General features: G+C 40.4%; 1 protein-coding gene across 4 annotated transcripts in view; it reads left to right on the top strand.

Annotated features, from left to right (window-relative positions):
• The window catches only part of bcas3 (BCAS3 microtubule associated cell migration factor), a 355,089-nt gene that overhangs the window by 70,327 nt on the left and 260,245 nt on the right, over positions 1–24,517 (top strand). For all 4 annotated transcript variants that reach the window (XM_051398073.1, XM_051398074.1, XM_051398076.1 and 1 more), the window contains exon 15: positions 6,721–7,057. In XM_051398073.1, the coding sequence (XP_051254033.1) occupies positions 6,721–7,057 (337 nt within the window). The remainder of the gene's footprint in view (positions 1–6,720; positions 7,058–24,517) is intronic.

Below are 24,517 nucleotides of genomic sequence, written 5' to 3' on the forward strand. Positions count from 1 at the left end.
AATTGTATATCAAGACAGACAGGATAACAGATGTCTTTGTGATTCACCGTTAAAGTTGGTAATCCGTTCTTAAAGTATATTTAACTACAGGTAACCAGTGCAACAATATCTGAATTACATTATGTTACCATTTACCTTTCACTGGTGAAATTAAGGTATGTATTAGACTGATAACCATCCATAACTGATATGGACATAATATAAACGCAGTATAATGGTTAAGTGGAGGAAACACTGTTGCATGAAGTACAATGGCATTCTTTGTGTCCACCTTGTTCATTATTATTATTATTATTATTATTAGGAAACCTTGGAATGTATAATTGCTTAACTCCCTTAAAAACACAACAGTCTACACACAGATATAACCAAAATGCTTTCCTGTTGAAAAAATGTAAAGTAAGAAGTATCCACTATTTTCTCTTGACTTAACATATTTCCAATGGGACATACTTTGTAAAATATAGTTTAGGATCAATAAATATGTTTTTGGCACAGTGTTTGGATTTCTATCATTCACCCAGTCAATTCCCATGTGAATTCCCATGTGAATTCCCCCTTTATAGACCGGAAAACAAAATAGGTAGGGTTCCATTGCAGTAGAGGCACTTGCTAGAGTGGAGCAACCAAAAGTGGGTTGGGCCAAACAAATCCTGTGCATTGGTCATTTAATGCCATTTAAAATAAAACTGACAAATATTCTTTTTAAAGTGGTATTAATTGAAAAAATCAACTTGATTAAACCTATATTTAAAAATGACATCAAAAAGATCTGCCAACGTAGGCTATGTGTAATATCGGTTGACTTTTTTAATGATAGCTGTAAAAACTCAGGCAACCCACACAAGACAGATGCCTATCGATCGATCCACAATACATTTAAAGTTTATATCGGGGCCTTGTTGAGATGAGCAGGGCAATGGAAATTAATTTGATTCCAGAAATCATAAATGAAATGTATCAATGTTTAATTCAGTCATCACCTTCCAAGTTAAGATATATTGTGCCTCTTTTAAATTTCCTGTACCCTCTCAGCCGCGACATGCAGAGACTGCAGTGCACGTTAGAAGCGCTTACTCAACAAAACTACTTCGGGCCTTGTTCGGTTCAGGATTATTGACTGGGAAAACACACCGTCACACACACACATTCTCACAGCCTGCCTATAGTTAATGTATGACCAAACGGCAGGTCCGCTGACCGGCTGCACACTGAGCCTGCTTTGATCCAAGCCGTTGTAAACACTGAAAGCCGGCCTTAGCCTAGTGCTTGGGCCAGGGGTTATCACCACACACTCTCTCACACACACACAGACACACAGCGGAGAGTGATAAAGTCTACAGTTAGGTGGGTGGAGAGACGCCTTATCTGTCTCCAGCGGCCAAACATGCGGCTGGCTGTCAGTGACCCGAGGCCAGGTAAACAGACCTGCAGCTGATAACAGCTGTAAGGGGCTGAAGGAGGACCAGAATGTAGATGAGAGTGGAGCCACGGGGCAAACTGGAGAGTGCAAGTCACTGAGGTTAAAGGCGTGACACTCCATTACTGCTGAACTTTACAGCCCTGCACCATCAGCTGTGATTGTGATTGGGTTTTGAAGTAACCAGGCTACTGTTGGCATTCTGCAAGAACCTGATTACTTTAACTTTGTGTAAATTAGACACCTGATTTCCTCAGCCAGAAATCTTCTAGAGAATGTTGATTGCTTGGCCATGTATACGGGTAACTGGGTTTATAATTATGCATCCTCGTATTAAAAATAAATATATTAAATATTCAATACTAAAAATGAAACTAAGACGTATATAATATGTCCTTTTTGAACTTATATAGTATATGTTAAAATTCCAGAAGCAGCATGTTGTATCACTAATAAACTAAGTAAGCCATGGTTAAAGTAAAGGGTTAGGGGTGGTTAGAAACCTGATTAGGGACCTGCAGCTTATCTGTGGAGGTTTTACAGTAACCAGGTTGCTACATTACATAAAAACGCATTGCCTGATTTTCTAAGTAACCTGATTTGTCATAGTAACCTGGTTACATGTGTACCTGTGAACATACTAATTTAGCATTAGCCAATTTTATGCCAGTATGTTGCAACATGCGGTCTGTTTTCATGTACTAAAACCATTGAATTTTATTGGGAAAACTCATTTTATTTGGCAAGTAAATGCACATACTTAATGTACTAAAATACTTAAACTTCAGCATTTTTCAACCTGGATGCTTTTTTCCAATGTTTTGTGTCTGAGTGACTAATGAACAAGAGTGCTGAAGCCTGCAGCCTAGGGTTGCACAATTGATCGAAATATTATCGAAATTGCAATATGACCAAGTGCGATACCCAACTGGCAGAAGCTGCATTTTTTTTGCTAAAGGTAAACTATGTGACAAACAGCATTCTAATGAAATACTGTAATAAAGTGCTGCAGAAATACTCTTTCTTACTTACAAATCTTGTTGTACAGATGTAAGAAAACATGTTTGTTATAGACCCCAACCATTTTCTTCAGTGAAAATGAAAATTGTGATGTAAATTATTAATTTATTATTAAATTATTATTCCCTCTAATTTTGAATAATGTTGCAATCACAGTATTTGATCTGATGAAACATTTCAGTTGAATTAAATCAATAAAAAAACTTTATGTTGACCACCAATATAGTGTTGATAAGTTTAGTCGTGCACCAATCCAACTCGATACCAATTCTGATAAGTCACATCTGTGTACTTCACTCATCAGAATCATTTTTCTGTAAGATAACATGAGGTGGGGGATTGTTGTGGAACAAAATTTTATAAAGACATGACACAGTTTTTAGAGATATATGGACCTCTAGTAGTGCTATGGAGAACTGGTTATCTGTGTGAGGCCTGCCAATGGTTTTCCACTACTCCACTGATCCACATGTGGTGGTATTGTGCAACGGTATGCATGCTGTGCCAACAAAGGCAGGGAAGAACAAGACTGCTAGCTGATAAACATGGATGCAAACAATTCTGGATTTAAAATACTAAAAACTGGCTTTGCAAATGTTTTTTGACATTGATCAGGTGGCAGGAAACATGATTCGATGAATCCTGGATGTGCAAATAGTCAACTGTTTGTCTTTATAAGTCAGGGATGTGGTAGCGGAGTATCTGTGAGTTTGTTTTGTCATTGACACCTTCTTTATTTGTTTGTTTGTCCTCTCTTCAGTCTTATCTGTCAGTCCATCTTTGTTGCATTCTTGTCATTCCTTCACAGTTCCTCTTAGGTGAACAGAGCTGCCTAATCTTTTTAGCAGTTTAGATTTTTTTTTAAATGTCAGAAGCATTAAACATGTCTTCTTGGCATCTTTCTGACTGCCGAGGATGTCATCAAGTTCTTCGTGTATGAAGACAGGAGGGATAGCTTTCCAGCCCCTGTGGAATGTGCAACCTCCGCACTGGCATCATGCATGTGACCGAATACAGTTACATTCCACCTTTTTAAGATAACGCTTGACAACTGTTTGATATCTGTCACACAATCACAGCAACCCTTCAGGTAATCCCCTGCCTGATAAAATGGATTTGACAGTAGAGTCCAGGCACCCATTTACAGTTGGAGCCCTGACAGGTCTATTACGACCAATTACGACAAACACAAAGTAGCCCTTTCTCATCTCCAAGTCATCCCTAATCAGCCCAAGCAGAGGTCAGGCCTCCTCTTTCACTCATCTTTGTGAAGTACAGAAACTGTCTGGTATGCAGAGGATGCCCCATTACCTGTCATTGCTATGGACAATTACCTAGTCTGAACTGGCAAAAGATTAGAGAGGCCTGCAGGTACGGAGCTGTCTCGCTGATTGGCTGACTCACTTGCTGGCTAAAGAGTTTGACATTCCACATCTTAACTTTCTCCGGGACCCTTTCGTTTCATTTTCTTCCAGTCCGATCCACTCTCTCCAGCCTACTATTTTTAATAGTATGCAGAATGATTGCTGGTGTTTCGGCACACTATCACCTCATCAGTCTGTCACTCCTTTGTCACTGCTTTGTCTTTTTTCAGATTCTCTCTCCCACTCTCCTTTGCTTGTATTGTCTCTTGAAGCCTATCTGTCTGGTTTCCTGCATGTCTAACATGCTCAGAGAGATCCTATCTTCTCAAGTGTCTGCTCCCTGAGAGTCGGTCACTGTTTGAGGAGGAGGACTAACAAAGGACGCCATCAAGTCTTTTGTTTTTTTCAGCTCATATCACATTTGCACCTTTGCCAAAAGTTATTGTGTAATCCTCTCACTCTGGTCGACTTTTGTCAAGCTCCTCGGACGGATTTGTTTATATGTGTGGTAAACACTTAGTCCTAGTCACGCTAATTTTGTGGCAGACTGGAGTTTGTTGCCATTTCTTTTTAGGCACGGGACGATATGAAAATTCAATGTAACAGTTACCCCGGTCAATAATATAATTGCGATTCACGAAATAATCCATATAATCATCAATTAAAATGGCACCTTACATTTTGTTAATGGCCTATTGGCAGTATGTTTTCATTAGTGTATAATCACCTGAAAATGAGAATGATTGTGTTTTCATTACCTTAGAATGAGCCGTTCAACTGCAGAGGAAGAGGATCCTCTTTTACGGAGTCTGCCATGTTTCCACAGAGGCAAAGCAGAGGTTTGGTCAGACCAAGCTATCTTGATAGGGCCTTTTGCATTTTTTGGAAGTTTTGCACCCACCATAGTTTCTCCTACGTGCTTGGAATGGGAGGGTGAGGTGAGGGTTGTTGCAATCAGTGAGTAAATCGCTAGATGCCATTAAAGCCTACACACTGGATCTCTAAGAAACCAAATTTTTTTATTGCATCACAGATGCAGGCTCTTTCGTTCTTTACTTTGGAATCTGTAGTATTTCCACACATCTGGTTTAACTTCTTTTGTGGGGGATAGAACGGGTGAGCCGAGACTTCAGCCATGATGACAAGTTTAGGATTTTAGAACGACTGGAGAGATGCAAGTTCTCACTTGTGGCAGTTCAAAATAAATCAGGAAATTAGCGACCTAGACAGCTTCTTCAAATCAAGCCATGAGCTGTGAGTATATTCACGATTATCCCGATTCACTGTCTTAAAACGTATTTAGTGACAAAATTAAATAATTATGAATCAATTATTTATTTCCCTAAATAAATAAGCATTATTATTATCTAGCGGTGAGATTGCATATGGCTACAAACTAAAACCCCTTGACTCAACCGAGTGCAAAGGAGAAACTACGGCGGCCTTGCGAAAGCCCCTATCTAGAGCCATTGTTTGGTTTGTCCATTCTGGTCTGCTGTAGAAACATTGCGTAACACATTGGGGAGTCTGTAAAAGAGGACCCACAAAGATTCTTATTATCGGGTGATTATACACTAATCAAAACATACCTCTAAATATCATATTCCATTTCTGCCAATAGATCCTCCTAAATGTTACACATATACTTTTAGAGTCATACGTTTAATAATTACAAACAGCAACATTCTAACAATAGAAATTGTTAGCAAAACTATGCATATAATTGCACTTCTTGAAAGAAAATATAATATTTACATTATCATAGGTGTTCCAGAGAGTCAAATCCTATATTGTAAGTACTATTTCAGCATCCTGCAGCTTGTTCACACTGAACCAGATTTACTAAGAACGTAAGAAAATGGCACAACACTAATGTGCGCTGCAGTTTTCATTGAATTTGTGGCCACAGTCTGTGTGTAATCAGGGCCTGATTAAGTAAGACAGCAGCTCATTATGCTGTCAGCTCCTGGACTGAGTCTGGGCCTCAAATTCTGAACAGCATCATTTTGTAGCTTACAGTGGAGCAGGTAGAGCTATGGATATGGGGTTGATCCAACTGATAAAACCAGACCCTGCCAATACTGGTAAATGCAGCCAAATGTAAGCTGTAAATGTCTTATCAAAAGAGAGAGGAGTGATAACCTGTGGTGAGTTCACTGAGCGTCAAGTTCAGAAGCAGGTTTTGTTTGCTGTTATAGAGTAATCAAATATTGCATTTATTAATAGTTATTGCAGAATTGTTCTCTGTTTCATCTATTCTATATTTTATTGTCTTTTATTTATTTTGTTTTTTTTTAGATACAAGCCTTTAGTTTTTAAAAGCTTATCTAAGGTAAGAAAAGTGATACGGTGCAGCTCATTCTGATGTCACTGATTTATTTAAAACACAGTTGAATTCACATTTTATTTTTTCCGTTTGCAGTATGCAAAATTATCTCTGACAATTGGGGATAAAAAAATACACTAATTTTTACTGCCTAAAATATGCCTATATGCAGAGCGAAGAAGATAAAACACACACCTGCAAAGCACAGCTGTATAACAGACCCGTCACCTGCAATTATCTCTAAATCAGTTCCGGGATCCGACCTTTACCATGTTAACTCAGTATAAGACTCGCAACTTGACCACAAGGGCAATTCAGGCAAAAACTATAGGTGGCACATCCAGAAGCTCCCTCCACATTTTCAGGAAATTCTTTTCACTTGTGTTTTGACCTGCTCAGACCAACATCTTCTTTCAAGATTTAAAAACTGTTTAAGAACTTTTTGGTTAGCTTAATTTTCAGAAATGCCAACATTTGTGAAATGAAATGATGTGTTGCTTATTTGAAATATTCATGGGCCTGGTAAAAATGGAATATCTGTTTGGCACATTCTCTGTCTCATCCTCCTACTGTCCCCACCCTCTTTCCAGGTCCAGGACATGTGTTTCAGCCAGGACAGTCGCTGGGTAGCCATCAGCACCCTCCGCGGCACCACCCACGTATTTCCCGTCAACCCCTACGGTGGCGCACCCTGCGCCCGCACACACATGTCCCCGAGGGTGGTCAACCGGATGTCTCGCTTCCAAAAGAGTGCCGGCCTGGAGGAGATCGAGCAGGAGCTGAACAGGGCGGCTGCGTTAGGAGGTGGAGCTGGCGGAGGAGGCATCGGAGGAGGTGGCTGCATTCTGGGCGGGGGAGGAGGCATCGGGGGCCGCTGTAGCCCCATACCTGGCCTGTCCAGCAGCCCCTCGGGGTCTCCGCTGCACGGTGAGGAGCTGGGAGGGATGGGAAGTGAGGGTCTTACTGATGTTGTTGTTTGTTTGCAGGATCCAGAGTTCACAGGGTTAGGGTTACATATTATTGGATGTTATGAATTCGACCAAATACCCTGGTGACATTCAGGTCCTCTGATGATAAATAATCATGATATCTCTTTTAAAAACATCATATCGGCCACTGCCAACTATATTTTAATTTATTTTGCCATCTGATTAGAGCTTAGGAGAAAAGTTTAAAGTTGCTGCAAGCTATACTTTTTTGTTCAGATAAGTGTTAAATAGCTCTACATTCAGTGTTCAGTAAATAGAGTACATTAAATAAATAAAAATACTCTGGTATCCCGTTCTCACTTCATCCACTCAGCAGACCGAACTCCACAAAGAGGCGGTCCTGAAGGGCAGGAAGTAGATTATCAGTGTGGTGACGTGGGGAGGAGGGAGGGGACTGTTCACTGCAAGAACGGACAGGAAGTTAGCCAGAATGCTAATTTCACTTTTCTCTTTATTTTCTCACTACATTTAGTTTATTTAAGTAACTGCATTATTTATTGACATATTCAGTTGTACTTTGGACTGGTCAGGTAGCCTTTTACTGCTTTTTGTTGGATTTTCGGGCTTGATATTACTGGCATCAGTGGTCATCAACCATCAATGTATGTAATGTGATGAAATGTTCTGTACCTTTATTTGGGCCGGAGATACAAAATATGTATGCAGTAGTTTGCAGTAGGGTTGCAATTAACCATTACTTTCATTACAGATAAAAATCAGTTATTCGGTCTCTGCCATCAAACAAGCATACATTTTTCATAATTATCTAAATAATTGTCAATTGATTTTCTGTCAATTGACTGACCTGAACTGAATAATTATTGCCCTTCTGAATTTAATAACCTAGTTGACTTAATCATCAACAAAAAAAGTTTACACATCCAACAGACACAAGTCAACATTAACATCCATTTAGAGTCGTATTTCTGCCACCTGATGAATAAAGTCCAATATATACTCTCCTTTTAGCTCAGTTTTAGTCTCTACCAACTGCTGAGAAAAAGAATCTGGCTCTTTATCTGTCAGATGTTTATCACAGCTGTTTTGTTAGGAATAGCTGCCCTGCGGAAGTTGATGTGAGCTGAAGCATACAGTGAATGACTGTCAAACCAAAACAAAAAGCTAAAGGAGGCTAAAAGTCTCTGTAGAGCCTCAGAGTTTCAAGATTAGAAGTAAAGTATTAAGTTGCTTCAGGCTAGAGATTGCTCCAGTCCGTGTGTGTGTGTGTGTGTGTGTGTGTGTGTGTGTGTGTGTGTGTGTGTGTGTGTGTGTGTGTGTGTGTGTGTGTGTGTTTCCAGTGACTGGTCATCTCAGTAGCTCTTTTCCAGGGACTCTGATCTGTCTGCCACAACCTTGTCTCTCTTGTTTGTCAAACACCAGTGTGGGCTGCTCACACTGTCTGTGTGTCCCTAGCTGACATAGATACACACTGATAAACACACACTTTGTGTCAGCTGCACTGCCTGACCCCAGAGGTGTTACTCAGAGTAAAATATCACAGTTCTCATTAGTCATGGGTTTCCAGGAATATCCCTGAGCTTTAGTAGGTGAACTACAGCCAGGGTGAGGTCAAGAACTTGATAAACACTTCAGAGAACCAAATGACTGGGAATTGACCAGTGGGTAATTTTACATAATATTGTAGAATGTATTTTACAACCTTTTTTATGCGCTCATCATGCACTAGATGGTTTTCAGCTTACTGGAGAGGTAAGCAGGGCTTTAACCCTTCCGAATTGAGGATGAAATGGCGTTTTTTAGTATAAAAAGTGGAAAATCCAAGTCAGGTAGGAAGCCGCTGAATATATTCCACCGAACATCAGCTCCCCTATTCTGACTGTGCAAGATGGTTTGTTACACTGAACCATCTAGGAAGTAAGCAAAACTGTTTGGAAAAGGGCAGGTACTTTGAAAAAATACTCAGCAGGTGATTGGATGAACCATCTGTCTGTCACTGTCTAGCACAGGTGAACTTCAACCAGTCAGATCAACAAAGCACATAAGCTCTGGTAGCAGCCTGGTAGGTCTACCAGTTGAGCTACCAGGCTGCCCCATGTTATGTTTTTACAAATGTCAGCATACTGTTCTCATAGTTCATCCCAGCTGTTGTCGCTGCTTCTTTTCCAATTCTCAGTGGATTGTTGATGGATTTAGTCTCCCAAGATCCGGTAATGTCAGATACCATAACTGACAGAAACATTATGTTACTAAGTGCAACATGCTTCTCATTAAGGGCAATGCAAGTGGATGCTATTTAACACTGTTAACTATATTAAAGTGGATATTGTTGCTATATTTTTTGCACACAATTTAACTGTTGGTATGTTTGGTAAAATTTTGATTCATACTATTTGTGGCAGAAGTTTTTCTACTTCTGTATTCTTCTCCAAACTGGGGTGCACGCTGACCCCTGTCTACTGCACGAAACATACTGAGTATAGAGTAGTACCTCATACAATCTAACTAATAATTCATTTTTATAAGATTACACATAGTTTTTGCCATATCGTTTATCCTTTACAAGTGCATTTTTATAGCCACAATGTGCTTTCTCCTAAGCTGTTCCCAGGCTCTATTCTTTAAGTACTCTTCCAGTCTTCATATGGGGCAGAATAGGTGACAGAAGACGCTGGGACCAAAAGGTCAGGGTCAAGTAATGTTCTTATCTGCCCGCCCCAGAACTCGCACTGCACCCCCAGTCACGTACACGCACACACATACACACTCTCGAAAGACGGCGCCCTCGCTTCCTCTCTCCTTCCTGTCTTCCTCGTCTAGACCCAGACCCCTCTGTAACCCCTACACCAAAACACACACACACACACACACACACACACACACACACATTCCTCCACACTGTGAAAAATAGGCCATCAAACATTAAAAGGATGTCTGACTTTGGAGAGTCACTGCTCCGCTGCGATGAGAGACAGAGAGGGACAGAAACATCAAAGGTGGGGTAGGAGGTGAAAGTGAGCGAGCAAAGTAATGAGGTGCAATTGAGAAAAATGAAGGAGAGATAGGACGGGGGAATGAAGGAGGGGCAGCGGCAGACAGAGGGAGCGAAAGATAAGTTTGTAGTAGCAGCGCTGAAAGCCAGGGTCTCTGGGAGCGTGGTCGTAAATCACACTTTTGTTTCAAAGGAGAGCATTAGGACCACCTGTCAACAATTAGTCCTCACAGTGATACCTTATTGAGTGTGTGTGTGTGTGTGTGTGTGTGTGTGTGTGTGTGTGTGTGTGTGTGTGTGTGTGTGACATTTGAAGAAGATAAACTATCTACAAACTGGTCATTGTTTTATGGTAAAGTACAAAAAAAAGGAGCAGGTCAGAATGAAAGATTAGAGTCGAGCTGCAGTGAAGTTTACTCGACTCTTGGGGAGAAAATTGAAGGTTTTCATAACTCTAATATTTTACAGTGCATAATATAGTCCACAGGAAATTGAATTCAGGTTTCACACTGCTTTTATCAAGGTGTTAATCCATACCATACGCTACACTAGCTCACTTTCTGATAAACACAAAGCACCTCACTGTGCGAGCTGTGAGTCAGTGTTACGATCTCATTCATATGGTAGTATCTAGCACTTTTGAAGTTCGGTATGTTACAGTGACCTCTTATTTTTTGTGTGGGGTGTGTCTGTGCTCTGATGATCACATCAGACATGTTTCTGGAAGCACCTGCTCCTTTTAACCCACACTGCAAATAATTGTACAAACCAGCAGAGCAATGTGCAATCTAGAGCAGACCTTTATAAAGTATGGCACCTCTTTATGCCCTCACCCCTCCAAAATAAAATGAACACACATATAATACATACCATGCACACCATTTTCAGCTTGATGTGAAATATGTGACATGGATGACATCAGAAGTAAGTGACTGATATATTATTGCCCTATTCTCAGTCACTCTGAAAAAAGTGTTTGTGTCATATCTTACATTAAACCATGAATAACTAGAAAGGCAATCATAGAGTGCAGACCTCTGCCAAGGCCAGTAGTCCAGTCTTCTGTGAGGTTGCCCGATTGCTTATTTGTCACATACCTGCAGCAGTAATGTTACACTACTGCTGCACTTAACAGCAAATCAGTTAATACATTACATTGAAGCTCTGCCCTCTTAAAAAAAGGCTCTAATAACTTAATTTGTGCAATTAAGGGTAATTTGCCTTAATACTAGTGAAGTGATCCGTCTGAAGTCCAGTAAATCTAAGTGTAACAACACTCCTTATCCAGTCTGTGGTTAAGCTGTTTGACCGAAAGTAAATCTTTAAAAATGAAAAGTTACAAGACACTTTGGTTATCGGTTTAGTCTAAAACTCTTATTCCACAGTCTGATTTACTCCAGCTGAGAGCTGTTGACTATGAAATCAGTAAATCAAAAATACCACAGCATTAATCGTAGCAAGAAGCATGATTCAATACTCAGTTTTCTTAACACATAAGACTTTCAACCAGTAGTAAAGAACTTTAAAAAGTTATATATCAGTGTTAGTATGGCATTATTCTGCAGACCACTGTGTGTTTAACCAATTTAACAAAATAATGAAAAATGTGTTTTCTGATTTCTGAATGAATGAATCAGCAATCTCTCTACTTTTCAAGTTTGTTCCTCGTCAGCTCAAAGAAAAACAGTCATCTTGAAACTTTATGCAAACAGATTTGATAGATAAAATAAAATAATTTGATAAAATCGAAAAGCTAGGACTCTTAAATTGCCCTTTTTGTAGTGCTCTTTTTTTATGGTGTGGTCCCAGCAGCTGTGCCTTCACCAGGTCACACACTATGCAATTTTATTCGCTGCACGCTGCATTTTTGGGGCTTCTCAGGGTGTTGAAAATTAAGTCTATGATAAATTTGATTTGTCAGACAAGCTCTTGTGCCGAAACAAGATGATCCTCACCCTCAAAAGCAAGCATATATTTATATGGTGCAAAAGTACCAAAAAGTGCATATCACAGTAGGTCATTATCAGTTCACCAGTGAGATCTCTGAAGGGCAACGTCATGTAGGTCTCTGTGTGTCTGTTATTTTGATGATAAATTGGTTTCAAGGCATCCTGCCACATGTAAATTTAGAAATCCAGCCCCTTCCACCACTACCGCTGCCACCAGCGTTGATAAGAACTCCATAATTTGCGCAGTTTTCACCGGATGCAAACACATTGAGTCACATTTGCTTTTGTGTCTGCCTTCCGCCTGTTTTTGCGCAGCGGGTGTGAATTTTGGGCAGTGAAGGCGGTTTTCTTAGGCTGGCAGAAAGCAGCAGGGTGAGGCAAGCTTGGGCCGGGCCACCTAGCCACAACAGCTGCTCTGTGATTGTCGCCAGCGAGGACAGCGTTGATTTTTGGGAAGGAACTGTAGAAAAGTACACATCCTTCTCAAAGCTGCCAGCCCAGGCCCGCCAGCACGCCTAAAAATAGAGGCTGCAATTGGCCGTCTTCTTGTCACTGTTAAAATCTGGGATGGCTATTTATGTCCCTGTATACAGTACATTTTCTCCCCCTCCGCCCCCACTTTTTTCCCCAAAGCCTTTCCTCTGTGTGATCAATGTATTGTCATTTGAGGTGATGACCCATAATGTGAGCGTCCCACGCTGTAAAGCGCGGTTTGTCTGCGGCCCAGCGCATACAAGGCTTGATTAGTAAGTGCAGTTTCTGTGCGCAGGGCAGAGGTTATTGAGGCTATACCAGGCATATGGCAGCCACTGTACAGTTTTATTATTCAGATGTTTTTCAGATCCAGCCACAGTACTGTATAATACAGCAGTGCGCGGTGCAAACAGGTTCTGAGCACTCCAAAAACAACTCGATCATAATAATCTAAAAACCATCTTTGATTTTTCCATTTGATCTGCGTTCATATTTCTCTGCGAAAGTCTGTACTTTGTCCTCTAGTGCGGTAGGCGGAGAGCACTCTTTTATCTGCTGATTAGGAGTCAGTTTTTCTCCTTTCAACATGAAATACTGTTGAACGTCTCTGCTTTCTCCTTTCCTGCGACACTCTCGTGACAGTTATGACTCGGTTTGCATTTTTTGAACATGCATGGGCGCCTTTCGCGTGTATACACAGCACCGGCCATACACTTCCCAACCATAAAACATCAACACGAGGCTATTAGTCAGCGCAACAGATTTGTTTCCTCACCGAGCAGAAGCCTTGGTGGTCCGATTGCGGGGGCCATCTGCGCCCTGGCGCTGGTTCAGAGAGAAGGGGGGGAGGCAAAAAACAAGGTGTGACGGGAAACTGTTAATTCACTTGTTGATAAAGGGGCACTTCCTTTCTGCTATTAGAGGCTGACGGCTTGCTTATTTGGGTTTGGACTTTTGTTTTATCTCGCCTCCACCTCCCCTCCTCCCCCCAGCGCTCCCCCTTCATCAGTCATCGTCCTGTGGTGAAAAACACCAACGCTCTGCAGAGGTCGATGCCAAGGAAACATTACCTCATAACTGCTGGTGTGTGACACGTATGTACACGACCTCACTGTGACCCTGTTTTTGACAGTATGGTTACTGTAAGTTAAACAGTTACAGTCAGAGATGTCGAAACCTCAGCTTCACGCAGATAGCGGATGGATTTAACAGAGCCAGCTAAAGCATGTTCATTTCAAAAACGTGTAAACAGTATGAAACAGTGAGATAGATGACTTGTCCAGATTTCAGTCATCATGATGAGCTGTCTGCCTTGGATCAGTGTCCAGCCTGAGACTGAGCTAACCAGCATTCATAAAGCCACCACAGGCCCACATGTTCACCATGTTTTTTAATTTTAACTTTGCTTTTTCATTTTAACTTTTTTTACTCTACTTTACTTTTCTTTCTACTACATCCCATTGTAGTTGCTGATATCTGTGTCTCCATGTCTGTCTGTCTATCTATTAGGGATTCACTTTTCTTCAGACCAAATACAAGTACTTACCTTTGGGTACCTGCTGATACAGAGTACAGAAAGGAGTTCTTGATAATACCGTTACAGTTCTAACAATGACTTTAAAAACATGTTTTGTTTTCATCAGGTGTTCCTCACTTCCTGACTCTAACAAATGAAATGTTGTCAAAGTTGCTTAAAATATCCCCTACCTCAACTATCAAGAGGTCTTTCTATCCATACACTTTTTCTACACTATATAGATATGGTGATCCAATAGTGATACAGTAAAGTACAGTAAATGTCTGTAAAATACTAAAACTGAGATTCTGAGAAATAGTAGTTGACAAAACAATTCATTTACTTGCTTTTCTGGAGCTTTCTTTCATATTATATGATCTTCACCTGCAGATAGAGTTGTCACGAAATTGCAAGTAGATTTTTTTCCTCAGCACTTTGAGAACTTTTGTCCATGTTGGTTCAAAAGTTGAGACTGAAAGAAATTGAAACCCTATCTGCTGAGGACGGCCAAATACTACAGTATACTACTACAGTTGATAAAAGTCGTATGCTAAAGTTTTATATAAAATAAAGTAAATAAAACAGAACAAGGAGCATGAATAACCCACAAGTACACATCGGTCACATAGTGAAGAGTTTGCAGAAATACAGAGTTAGGATAGTACCGTTAAGTGGAAAAAAAGAAAGGAAAACTTTAATTGCTGTTTTAAGGCCATAACAACCAAATTAGAGGAGTAGCCACCATGCTATACATTATATAGGAAAAACCTGATGGTTGACAAATGAATATCCCACCTAGAAGTGACATTCCAAGGTGATTATAGTTTTCAGCCAGATTAGGGAATATATATTTTAGTGTCCAATTCTAGACAGTATATTCAATGCATCCATAGTTCCATAATCAGATTTCCACATCTGGAAAAAATTGTTTTAGTGATATTGTTGAAATAATAAATAATGATTTTCATCTCTATTCTACTTCCAACCATTGAAGTGACAGTTAAGAGTGAAAGTGCAAAACATATGCAGGAGAGAGTTTTGTGTTGCCTCTGTATAGCCTAGAGCTGCAACAATTAGTGGATTAATAGATTAGTTGTGAACCATTACATTAATCAGCAACTATTTTGATATTCAATCGCTTGTTTTGAGTCATTTAAAAAGCAAAAACATGTCCACATTATCTGATATCAGCTTCTCAAATGTGAATATTTTCTGGGTTTTTTTAGTCCTCTGACAGTAAACTGAATGTCTTTGGCTTGTGGACAAAACAAGACATGTTAGGCTGTCACCTTGGGCTTTGGGAAACACTGATCAACATTTTCTGGACCAAACAACTAATGGTTTATCAAACAGATTAATGAAAGTACTGGTTGGTTGCAGCCAAATGTCGTCCAAGGGTCAGGGCTTACACAAGGAGCACTATTATCAGTGCCCCCCTCTTTTTGACCTTGACCATGTCTTATGTGCATCTGTACACACACAGAAACATGAGCGTGCTCATGCTGAGGCTCACCCCTGACATGTAGTTCACACATTTTATCAGTGACAGCTTCCTTTGCTTTATCCGCTGACATTTGTGCCATGCTTCCGTGTCTCGGCGGGAAGCTAGAAATAAACAGGAACAGTCAAAGAATTTGGAGATAATCAGGAAATATCAGTAGTTGACAATTTTGTCCCTGGAAAACGCTGAAATAAACATTCCGAGAACTCTTTATTCTTCTAAAACATTAGATAGTTCTCAGCTAAAAAGCACTATTCAGAAAATCATTCATAAAGCAGGGAGAATATATGAGTAGTGGGTCATGGAAGTCTACAATTACTACAAAGCCAAAGTCATGGAATCTACATTAAAGCTTGGTGGCAGGCCCTGTGTTCGAGTACCACAGTTGTCCTCCGTGTGGCGCTGTGAGGTCAGGATTCCCAGCAGTCTGGAGAGGGAGGAGCGGAGCAGCCGGCCCTACAGACGGAGGGGAAAGGAGTTGTAAAGCTTGAGTTCTGCTGCGAGGGTTTTGCCTTGATACAAATCTAACAACAGTGAAAGAGAGGGGAAATTTCTCTGGCTTTTTTAATGAATGGTCACTTCCTCCAGCTAAAACAACTTGCAGCCCTCCTTTGGAGTTTTTTTTTTTAAAAAGAGGCAGTCTGAACATTTTTGTGTTGAATGCAGAGATCTCTTAGCTGTAATCTCTTCTTTCTTTCATTATTGTCTTTAGAAGATAATGAGGAAAGTGAAGACCTTTTCTTCATTAGATATTATATTTAAAAATGTTTAAACTGCTCGTTTTCCGAACAGTGTTTGTTCCCATAATTCTTGCATTTCATCAGACACACAGTATCCATCATTACATTCAAATCCCTCTGTGTATATCTTAATAATTTACCCCACAAATTACAAGTCAGCAGGAAATAGGAAATGACAAATAGCTTTCTAAAAGGAGCAGATGTTCTTTTAAAAGCATTTTTCCCTCAACCTGCCGCATAGTCAAGAGGATTAGGCTTTGTACATTACAGTACATTTGATTTAACAGTTGTGTGCCATCAAAGGTAAGCTAGTGTTAGCGGCTTGAATTTGTTGCAGGCTCCATCGGCAGGCTTCTCCCTGTGGTCGGCAGAGGAGCCAGAGCCCAGCTCGGCTTGAGTCAATAAACGGAGAGCTCAGCGCAAAACCACACTGCAATCGAACAAGCTGTTTACCCTGAAAATTAGCCTTCCCCTGTACTTTCAGGGCTTTTAAAGCGACCAAAAATACACAGTGCGAGGAATATGTATCTTGGCCGGCGCTCGGGCTCCGCCAGAGACCTCTGTCCTTTTTATGCGAACCCTAATAACTCAATCTCCACAACCACTAAACCCTCTTATCACCGGGTGCTCGCCGCTGCACTCATCATTATTTGATTTGCAAAATTGGAAGGTAGAGATAAAGAAATAAAGCTGGCTTGCCATTACACACAGACGGCACTTGTGGCTTGCAGCTTATTTCCCAGCTTGTGAGAAGTGCGCACTCTGAAAAGCCAAAGCCTTCCATTGTCACAGAATCAATGGCTTTTACATCCCGCCTTTGTCCCGCTGCAGCTTGTGAATCTTCTTTATGCATTTCTTTGTTTTCCTCTCATTTCTGTTCTATATTTTTGTGTTCCTGAAGCTTAAAGCCTTTAAAAGTGTTTGTCCTACACCAGTGCCACGGCTAAAAATGTCTGTTGGCAAGTTATGGATCCTAATTTGTAACAGTATACACAAAAGAGAATCCAGATATCACCCTGTTTTATAGATACTGTACACCTACTGATCTACTGTGACAGCAGTCATGACCAGTGTGTGTGAAATCCAGTATTGTGTATGTGTTTTCATACATCATAATAGTCTGAACTAAAACTTAAAACACGTTTGTTAAATTAATTCATCCGAGGATAAATGTAATATTGCCTTAGTCGACCAACTCATTTCCACCAGTAATATTTGAACCTGACATGCTTAACTAACCTTTACAGATTTATATTTTTTAAAAGGAGGACTTCTCGGAAAAGGAAACCTCGTTCTTCATTACTCTAAAATTCCCCTGTTTACTCGTATCATGTCTGAGCGTTTCTGACATGGCATTTATTTAGACTCGGATGCTGTCAAAACTCTGCCGGCTAAATTCGGATCAAAGCGGCCCCCGCGGCCATTACCCGCTATTCAAACAGAGCTTCTGTCACAGCCCAGTGTTTCTGTAATGTCAATCAATCAGCATTAGATCTTTTTTAAATGGTGATATCAAATCAGATCTATATGCGTGTGTGTGTGTGTGTGTGTTTTGATGCAGTGTGGAGTGTAAGAAGGTTTGGTACGTTTGATTATTAATGCAGATGAAAGAAGACGGGCTGTTGTGATAAAATACAGATTATTAACAGCAGGAAAATCCCCATTATGAAGGGAAGTTTCTGTGTGGCCTGATGATTTTCATCCAGTCGCTCATAAAGACAGTGGAGCTGGGCTGTGACAGCAGCGCAGCCGTCTCATTATCCCCCTCTCTGTGTCTCTTGTTGTTTGCTCTCCTTCGGACCACAGGGTTATAAAAGACCCAGACAGAGTGACGGATGCAGCCTCTCTGGCCGGGGAGGTCGGCTCAGGAGGCTTCTTCTCATTTAGCCTCGAGCTCACTCTGATCTGTTTGTAATCACATATAATGACAAAATGACTCATTTTGGCTGAGTATAAAACAGCTAGAAAAGTGTCTGTTTTGTAGGAAATATTTTGTACCTTCATTTTTTGTGTTGTGTTGTGGTTGAAGTATTTTTTTTTCTCCCATAACTCCTCAATGATAGTGGCTGGACTTCTTGGAGACATCACCTCATTTTATATGTGCCAAATCCAACTAAAATAAATAAATGACTTCAATTAGTCTAGAAGAGATTTAAATTGAATGTCTTATGGTGTCATTTTACTCCGGTTTTCAACCCTTGCAGAGAATTAATATCTAAAAGAAAGCCCTTTTGGCATCCACAAACACTTCAATATAGACTGAACATCAACTCAAAATCTGTTATTTTCTTTTCTTTTTTTTTAAATCATCAGTCCAATATTGGTGCAATCCTATATTTATTTGTATTCATTTTATTTGTTTATTTTTGCAGGGACATCACACGATTAAAAGTAATTCCACCAGAGTTAACGAACAGCTAATTCACAGCTGTTGTCCCTGGGCAGGCAGACAAGTGATCGCAGGACAGTAAATACACATAAAACAGCATGATACATAAAAGTCCATCAGTGTGAGATAATGCTGTGTCATATGTGTACATTGTACATTTTTGTCACTGTCTACATTAGAAAATCAATATTAATAGAACCCTAAAACCTTATTTCTAACCTCACATTTTGTACACTGTTGTGTTTAGGCTATAAGACACTGTAAGACATACTTCATGTTCTGTATAGTCTGGTGTATTTTTTCTTAATCTACCTTATTTCCTCTAGTTAACCCACATCTGATTTTATTTTGTTTATGGCAGACAAAAATTTTAATCCAGCACAATTATTCCACATCTCACACAATTTTAGTGTTATTTTTCTGATTTTGTAAAGTTTAAAGTTCCCACTCATTCATGTTCACTTGAGAGAAAAAAGCCCAGTAAAGAACAACAGAAACCATCTGATGCATCCTCGCTCTCCCTTTCCCACTCTCCCTAAATTGACTTGTAAGTGTGTACGCTGTTTATGTGTGTCTGTGTACACACACACACACACACACATTCTCTCTCTTTCTCTCCTTCCACCCTCCCCCCCCCCCTTCCCAAACATCCAATCATTGGCCATAACCCGTCCCTCTTTATTGTGAGGTACTAGCTCCTTGACCCAAATCAGATGATGGCTACACACACACACACACACACTGGTACGCACACATATGGTTGGAGTGTGGGTGTCATCTGATCCAGTGGAGCTGTCTGACCCCCCCCCCAGCTCTTCTTGCCGGTGACTCAGTCCTGTCTGATGAAGCCTTGTAAATACTGACATGCTGTAAACTTGTAGATCTGATTTCAGGGTGCCGTGTGTGTGTGTGTGTGTGTGTGTGTGTGTGTGTGTGTGTGTGTGTGTGTGTGTGTGTGTGTGTGGGTGTGTGTGTGTGTGTGTGTGTGTGTGTGTGTGTGTGTGTGTGTGTGGGTGTGGAGTGGGTGGGTGGGTGTGTGTGGGTGTGTTTTCACCTGATTGTTTTCTCATGATTATGTTGTTTGTCAGAAGCGTGTGCATGTGTGTTTTTGTATGTAGACATGTTCTGCTTCTGTATTGCTGTTTTTTTCCCCTCTCTGCTGCTGCTTTTTCCTCTTCATAGCAACACAAACTGCTCGTTTGCCATACAGCGCGTCGCACACTCAAAAATCTCACTTCCAGCTCTTGAGTTTTATGACGAAATTAGAAAAAAAAAATGTCCTGGGAATAATTTTTTTTTCTCGCTGTTGTCGAGCGTCTGTTTTTCTTAGCTGCCTGACATGAGAAACGTCAATAAAAATACAAAACGTTCAAAAAATGTTCCCAAATAGGGCTGTTAATAAAAGCTCCCCGTTAGCTTGCGGTTTGGGAGCGGGGGACCGGGCAGGAAGCCATTTTCACACAGGCCGGCCTGACCTCGACTCTTAACTCTGACTGAAAATAGCAGACAAGCGAGATCGCCGTACAGAGAGAAAGGGGGGGTGAAAGGGAAAGCTGAGGAGATAGATCCCTCCGCCGCAATGTTACCTGAGAGAGAAAGGAAAAAAGGGAAAGAGGAGGAGGAAAAAAAGACCTGATGGCTTTTCCACCAGTCTTCCGATTCCTTTGCAAAACAGTAAATCTTGTGAAGTTTATTTTCTTTGCAGCATCTGTGTTTTATAAGGGCTCTTTTAATTTGTTTTTACTCTGTCCAGTGGGGGATCCCCGCTCCTTCTTCTTTTTTTTCTTCTTCCCCTTTTGTGTTCGAAGCCTTTTTAGCCCTCCTTCCCTGCCGTCCATCGCTTTCTCTTCTCCTCCCTTGTGTTTTTTTCTCTCTCGCTCTCTTTCCTCCCCCCTGTGGAAGAGAGTGTTTTAATACTGATACTTTGGGGAATTGGGATGGTAGAACAGCTTTCTCCTCCTGCCCCCCCCTCTCCCTCCTTCCTCTTCATTCTTCTTCCTCTCCCCTGCTTTAATCCCTCCCGCCTTTAACATGTCTGGGAAACTTCAAGGAGTGAATGGTAGAAAGTGGGGATAGACTGATACAGGTTTGCCAAATAGGGGTCAGTAGACATATATGTATTTTTAAATGCTGCCAATATTTGCCTCAGTGCGAAAAAGAAAACAATGTTTTTGATACCTTTTAATATGTGTAATATCAACATGTTTAACTCTTTTTTAGAATTCTAAATATTTAACCCTAATAGTAGTGTTAAAGGTCCAGTCGAACCGCCATTTTTCTAGAGATTTGATCAGGCCCAAATAATCAGGACCCAACATACAGTGATATACTGTGAAACCATTACAGCCTTTAAGAAATACTGTGACATAAATGTTTTGTCATATCGCCCAGCAAACTGATATACAAGTGAGATAATATATATATTTGTCAACTATTTGTCAGCTATCATTTGGTAGCCATTCCTTCTCTAGGTGTGTGACGCCATTGTGGTTCTAAACAGTGATTCATTTTTATTTGAGTTTCTGCATCAATGTGATGATGTATCTTGACATGTGATTAATTTGCTAGATAAGGTATTTTGGTTACTTTACCCATTAGCAATGTCTTTTAAAAATTACATTATATTACATTACATATTAAAGCTGCAGTAGGTAACTTTTATAAAAATAACTTTTTATCAGAGCTTTCGGTCGGTGGCTTGAGGACGGTTGATTGTTGAGTCTCATTCCCAGCACTGGTATTTCACAATCTGGGAATGAGACTCAATAATCAACTATCTTTCTCGGCTCTGATTGGTTGTTTTCATTCAGGCCCAGTGGATTCTTGCAAATGTCACTAGGAGCACTAGGAGGAGCCAGAAGAACCTACTTTTTTTTTTTTTTTTTTTTTTTACAGATTATCTGTCTCATGTACTACTGTCGGGATATAGTGAAAGTTTCAGCAAATATGATCAATAGTTATTTTTACAAAAGTTACCTACTGCAGCTTTAATACTGTATAGTGATTACAAGCACCTGGATCGAGGATTTTATTCTCATTGCCTTCCACTATGGCTGACAATATGTATCCATTTCTGCCAATAGATCCTCCTAAATGTTACAAACTGGATCTTTAAACAGAATTTCGTTTTTTTATTTAAGGTGGGACATCAATCTCTGTCTGTGTATTTAACCTCTTGTTGCTTTACTGTGGGACAATTCAGACTTGTGTTGGAAGTGCTCTTATGCAGACATTTTTTAATAATGGGGTGCATGCCTGAAAGAGGCATACATAAACAAGCCAAATATTCTGACCAATCATCCAGGGCTTACTTTTGATACTGGACATACTTGACGCTAATACCAAACTAGGTTTGACACCCAGCCCTAATTTTAGGCAGGCAGTGACATCCACTTTGTGTGTGATGGAGGTTACTTAGCACATAAAGTCAGTAGATCATCATCAAGTAGGTATTTGACCGAAAAACACATCAGCAGCACTGTTGCAGTGAATGATTTTTTCCCCCTAGAATAGTGTGTACTGCAGACGTTTGAACAGACACATCATTCCACTGTGAGAGAACTTCCAGAGCTGACAGTTTTTACACTCTGTGTGATTAAATTCAAATCCGTTTTGAGCGTGTATGTTCTTGCTGGTATGTTTGTTTATGAAACCCTGTAATAAAACCTGCCTCGCCCAGCCTTACACTGCCGCTAATCCCTAACAGAAGTTTCAGTGGCTGATTATGATCCCAGTACCGTCACAGAGATTGTGCACCCTGACAAGAGTTCAATTCTGTCAAGCACACTGATCAGCAAAGTTTTTACTACACCACACGACTATTGGCATGCAGAAAGAGGTTTTATTTGGCCATGAAAGTAGGAAGTAATATCAGCATCAATCCAAGAATATCTTCAAATGCACAAAGTCTAGTCACAGCCATAAAAGTATTCCCCTGCTGGAACACCATTGCTTTTTTCTTGTCTTTCATAGTCCACCTCCTTCTCTTTCTCAAGCCCCCGGCCTCACAGCTGCAATATCATCTTCAGGTCCAAGGTCTTCCCTAATTCCCAGAGCATCACTCAAACCTGCCTAACCTGCTGCCTCCTAACACTACCCAACCCAGTTCCCCTCCAGACCTGCTGGAGTTTGTTTTTTTTTCTCCTTTGACTGAAAAATCCTCTCTGGCAGAACAATTCAAATAAGACACAGTGTTTGTGTGGACACACACAGTCTTCAGAGCTTGTCCTTTCGCACGTCTGCTCCTCATTGGAAACGTCCTGCTTGTATTGGATGCAAATTGGGTATTAAAAGAGGGGAGAGAAACATGAGATAGCGTGACACGGGGCAGCTGAGGAGAGAGAAAGAGCGCGAAGGATAGAGAGAGAGGGCTTAATGCGAGAATAGAATGCAAATGCTGTTGAGACAGGGAGGGATGGACGGACGGAGGAGTGCTGGATGGATGGTTGGATTAAGGGAGAAAGGGAGACAAGGGTCAGGTGACAGTGTGACTTTTTGGCAGGGTCAGAGTTTTTCTCTCGACGATGGCGACGGAGCTGCATTTGCATTGATGGATCTTCTTTCCATGGGGATGTCATGTATCAGTGCTAGGGCACATCACGCGCTGGTCATTAATCAAATCATGGCCTCCATCTAGAGCTATCTGTCTGCCAGACGCCTCTCATCTGTCTACCCCACTCTCTCTTACTCCCTCTCTTTCTCTTTGTAGTAGCTTCAGTCAGCTTTTTTCCTCTCTGGCCTCCTTGCTACCTTTTTGTCTGTCTTTCAGTTTGGAATTATTGTAAATAATTCTCAGAAACCTCAGCGTGCAACAAGTGTGTAAAGTAATTTAATATAAGTCATTTAAAAGATGAAACCTCCAACATTAGTAGTAGTATCAAGCGGTAGTAGTAATGATGGCACTGGAGAAAGAATTACTGATAAATATGGCCCCAACTCCAAGAAGTATCTAAATCTTAATGAGTAAAATTCTGTGTACAAACAAATGCAAAAAATATGTGTTCACACTCTTAATGTCTTATTTTTAAAGCTGTGCATACACATACTTCTGTTCTATAAATTTCGGTCTTTGTGGAATGACGGGCTCGTGCACAAGCCTGACTTCCACTCCCACTATTACCCATAGGCGGATGTAGACACGCCCTCAGTCGGTTGTTCGCATTTGCCTGCTCCACCACTCTCTCTATGAAAATAACAGCCAAGAAGTGCAATTTCACAGAACTGAGTTGGCCAGAGCAGAGCCATCCTGACCTTCTATTATTGGCAAGTCATCTGCAGCAACGCCTCAATCATGAAATGTTAATAATAAGGATCTAGATCAGGGATGTCAAAGGCATTTTAGTTCATGGGCCACATACAGCCCAATTTAATAGTAAGTGACCTATAAATAACAACACCTTCAAATAGTTCCCTTTATTTTAGTGTAAAGAAGAACATTCTAAGAAACATTCAGAATTAATGAACCATCCAAAGCACTTTACTGTTCTTTAGCACACCTATTATTAGTACTCATCATTCTACCTCTGTTATATACTGTATTATACATATTTTGAATGTTTTATTTTCTATATATTATTATATACCTTAGTGTAATACACCTATTTTTACACAGTAAATATTTCTGTTTAATTTTCTATATATTTTAACATTCCTATGGTTATCTCTATTTCTTAAAATGCCTTGTTTAGCAACTTAAGCAACTGCAACACAACCAATTGCCCCCCGGGGATCAATAAACTATTTCTGATTCTGATTCTGAAAATAAGTAAATATTAATTTCAACAATTTGTCTCAGCTTTTCTACATTCTGTCAGTGTGCTGTCATTACATGTGCATTACGGTTTACCAAATGTTTAGACCACCACAATATTATATCTTAC

This window comes from Dicentrarchus labrax, unplaced genomic scaffold (assembly GCF_905237075.1).
Source record: "Dicentrarchus labrax unplaced genomic scaffold, dlabrax2021, whole genome shotgun sequence".
Lineage (NCBI taxonomy): Eukaryota > Metazoa > Chordata > Actinopteri > Moronidae > Dicentrarchus > Dicentrarchus labrax.